This window comes from Buceros rhinoceros, unplaced genomic scaffold, assembly GCF_000710305.1.
Source record: "Buceros rhinoceros silvestris isolate BGI_N320 unplaced genomic scaffold, ASM71030v1 scaffold20618, whole genome shotgun sequence".
NCBI classification, from domain to species: Eukaryota; Metazoa; Chordata; class Aves; order Bucerotiformes; family Bucerotidae; genus Buceros; species Buceros rhinoceros.
The window spans coordinates 9,042-11,423 of record NW_010426586.1 but is presented as its reverse complement, the minus strand read 5'-3'; the positions used below and the strand labels follow the sequence as shown (position 1 = coordinate 11,423).

Below are 2,382 nucleotides of genomic sequence, written 5' to 3'. Positions count from 1 at the left end.
GACTGTCCCCCTCTGTCCTGTGGCTTCTCTGGGGTGGCACTCTGGAATTGCCCCCCCTTTCTAAGCTGGAGAGATGCAGCTCCAGCCGGACAGGGCAGATGCGCCGTCCCTTTCAGTGGGAAAGTCTCATGAGGTGGCTGCCTTTGGCTCCTGCTGCTTGGACGAGTTGAGCACCCATCTGGGCTCCCTTGCAGCAGCTTCTCCATCTCTTCCTCGTGCATTAGTCCTCAGTCTGGCAAGGCCACGAGAGACAATCTGTGTCAACAGAGCCCGCTGCTGTCCAACTGTACTCATCTAGGAATTCCCTCTGCACTCAGGGGGTCGCTGCAATTTCCCAAGAGGAAACTAAGGAAGGGGAGGGCATGGCTTATCTCTGACACCCAATGTCACCTTTTGAGACACTGAGAAGTCCTCAGACCCCAGGGTGTTACTTTAGGCAGCCCAATTTAGGATAGTCACCCTCCTGTGCCAGTGACTCCCTACGGGCTGCAGACACCCAATGTCACCTTTTGAGACACTGAGAAGTCCTCAGACCCCAGGGTGTTACTTTAGGCAGCCCAATTTAGGATAGTCACCCTCCTGTGCCAGTGACTCCCTATGGGCTGCAGTAGTGCTGAACTGTACGCCACCCTCAAGGCTCTTGTGTCAGCCCGGCACCAGCTTGCCCTGGTGGACAGGCACCTTCCTGAGCATTTCGGTGTCTTCCCCTTGGGATGGGCTGGGGCGCTGGGAAGGAGAGGTGGGTCTGCAGCCTCTCTGGGTGTGTGGCAGCGAGGAGAGCATGGGGATGTGGGACTCAGAAAAGTGGCCCACAGAGGAGCCTTCTGACATGATGGACACACCCCTGGAAGGCTGCAGGAGGGAATTTAGTAGCATTTCTTTTCTGATGGTGCTCTTGGATATGACCCAAGGAGAGAGCAGTGGTGTGAGCTGCCAGCACCCTGCAGTGAGGGTCAAAGTCTGCCTTTGGACACAGGAGCACTGTGCCTAAAGGGGAGGCGGGTCCAAACGAGGTTCCAAACACGGGTAGCAGGGGACAGCTTTTAGAGGAGCCTTCCTGAAGCAGCCCGGCAGTGTGCAGCTTCACACCAGGTGACAGCGCGTGCATCAGGGTGTATGTGAGGGTGGAATGTCTTCCCTGCTGACCATATCCCATGAAATGTTTTTAACCGTGCAGAGCAAGTGGAGGGAAATTCCCGGTGTTGACACCTCCAGGCCTTACTGCAAGTCTCCTTCTGGATGGAAAATCATGTTTCCTAGGAAAAAGAAATAACCCATGAGAACAGGACTCCACAAAGTGGTCCTGACGATGCTCCTGCCCCTTGGCAGGATTGCTGGAAAGACCTGGATTAAACCACAGGGGTCTGGGTGCATTTTTAACTGAGATCTCTTCTGATAAAGCCATGAAGCTCTGCCCAGAGTGCTGTGTTTCCAGAAGCTGTGGGTGCCTCCTTTAGCATCCCCAGGGCATCGTCAGCCGGGTCCCTGGCTCCTTGCTGTCTTGCCAGATAGCATCTCCAGCTGGGAGCTGGAGTTACTGTCACTGGGAGAAGGCTTTTCCACAGGCTGCCCGTGAAGCAGAAGCTGAGCAGGACTCAGAGCACCTCCCAGCTTTACTCTTTCTTTGGCAATTTTATACTGGCAGAAGAGGATGCTTGGATCTGTGAAACAGAGCCTGGGGCAGAGGCAGGGCAGGGAGCTATGATGACCACCCTTTATCACCCCGCTGGTCACTGCCACATCCCCTCCTGAGCCTGGCAGGGAGGCAGGACTGGTGGGACTCAGCTGGGACTATTGCAGGTCCCTGCCAGAGCAGGGCTTGATGATTTCTGCTTGTTCTTGGGGAAATGCCTGTGGTGAGGAGTGCTGTTCCCTGCGTGAGCTCTGCCTCGCCAAGGCAAGGATGTTGTCACGCCAAAAGGAGCTTGGGTGGCTTGCTTCATGGGCTAGCTCCTGGATTGTGGGACCAGGAGGGTGGAGAGGATGTCTGGTAGTTCCTGATCAGGTCTGCAAAAGCATTTCATGGACAGGTTAGTAGGAGGTAGCCTGTGTGGCTCCGCCTCTCCCCTGCAGAGGATGAAAAGCACCATGAGGGCTGCAGTGGCCTGGAGACAGGCTCCTCTCACACATCAGGGTCCCCCACAACGTCACTAAGGGACCATGTGCTTGGCAGGGCTACTCGGGACGGCCCCGGGAGTACATCGCCACCCAGGGGCCTATGCTGAACACTGTGACCGATTTCTGGGAGATGGTGTGGCAGGAGGAGGCTCCCCTCATCGTCATGATAACCAAGCTTCAGGAGCGCAAAGAGGTACCATTGTCCCCCCCCCCCCACTGCCAGCCCCAGGGGGGGCACCAACAGGCAGCAAAGGGGGGGATGGG

At 56.5% G+C, this 2,382-nt stretch overlaps 1 protein-coding gene across 1 annotated transcript in view; it reads left to right on the top strand.

Moving 5' to 3' along the window:
- The window catches only part of PTPN7 (protein tyrosine phosphatase, non-receptor type 7), a gene marked incomplete at its 5' end in the record, with an annotated part of 7,540 nt that overhangs the window by 1,834 nt on the left and 3,324 nt on the right, over window positions 1-2,382 (top strand). Inside the window, one exon of the mRNA XM_010141577.1 lies at window positions 2,174-2,311. Within this exon, the coding sequence (XP_010139879.1) occupies window positions 2,174-2,311 (138 nt within the window). The remainder of the gene's footprint in view (window positions 1-2,173; window positions 2,312-2,382) is intronic.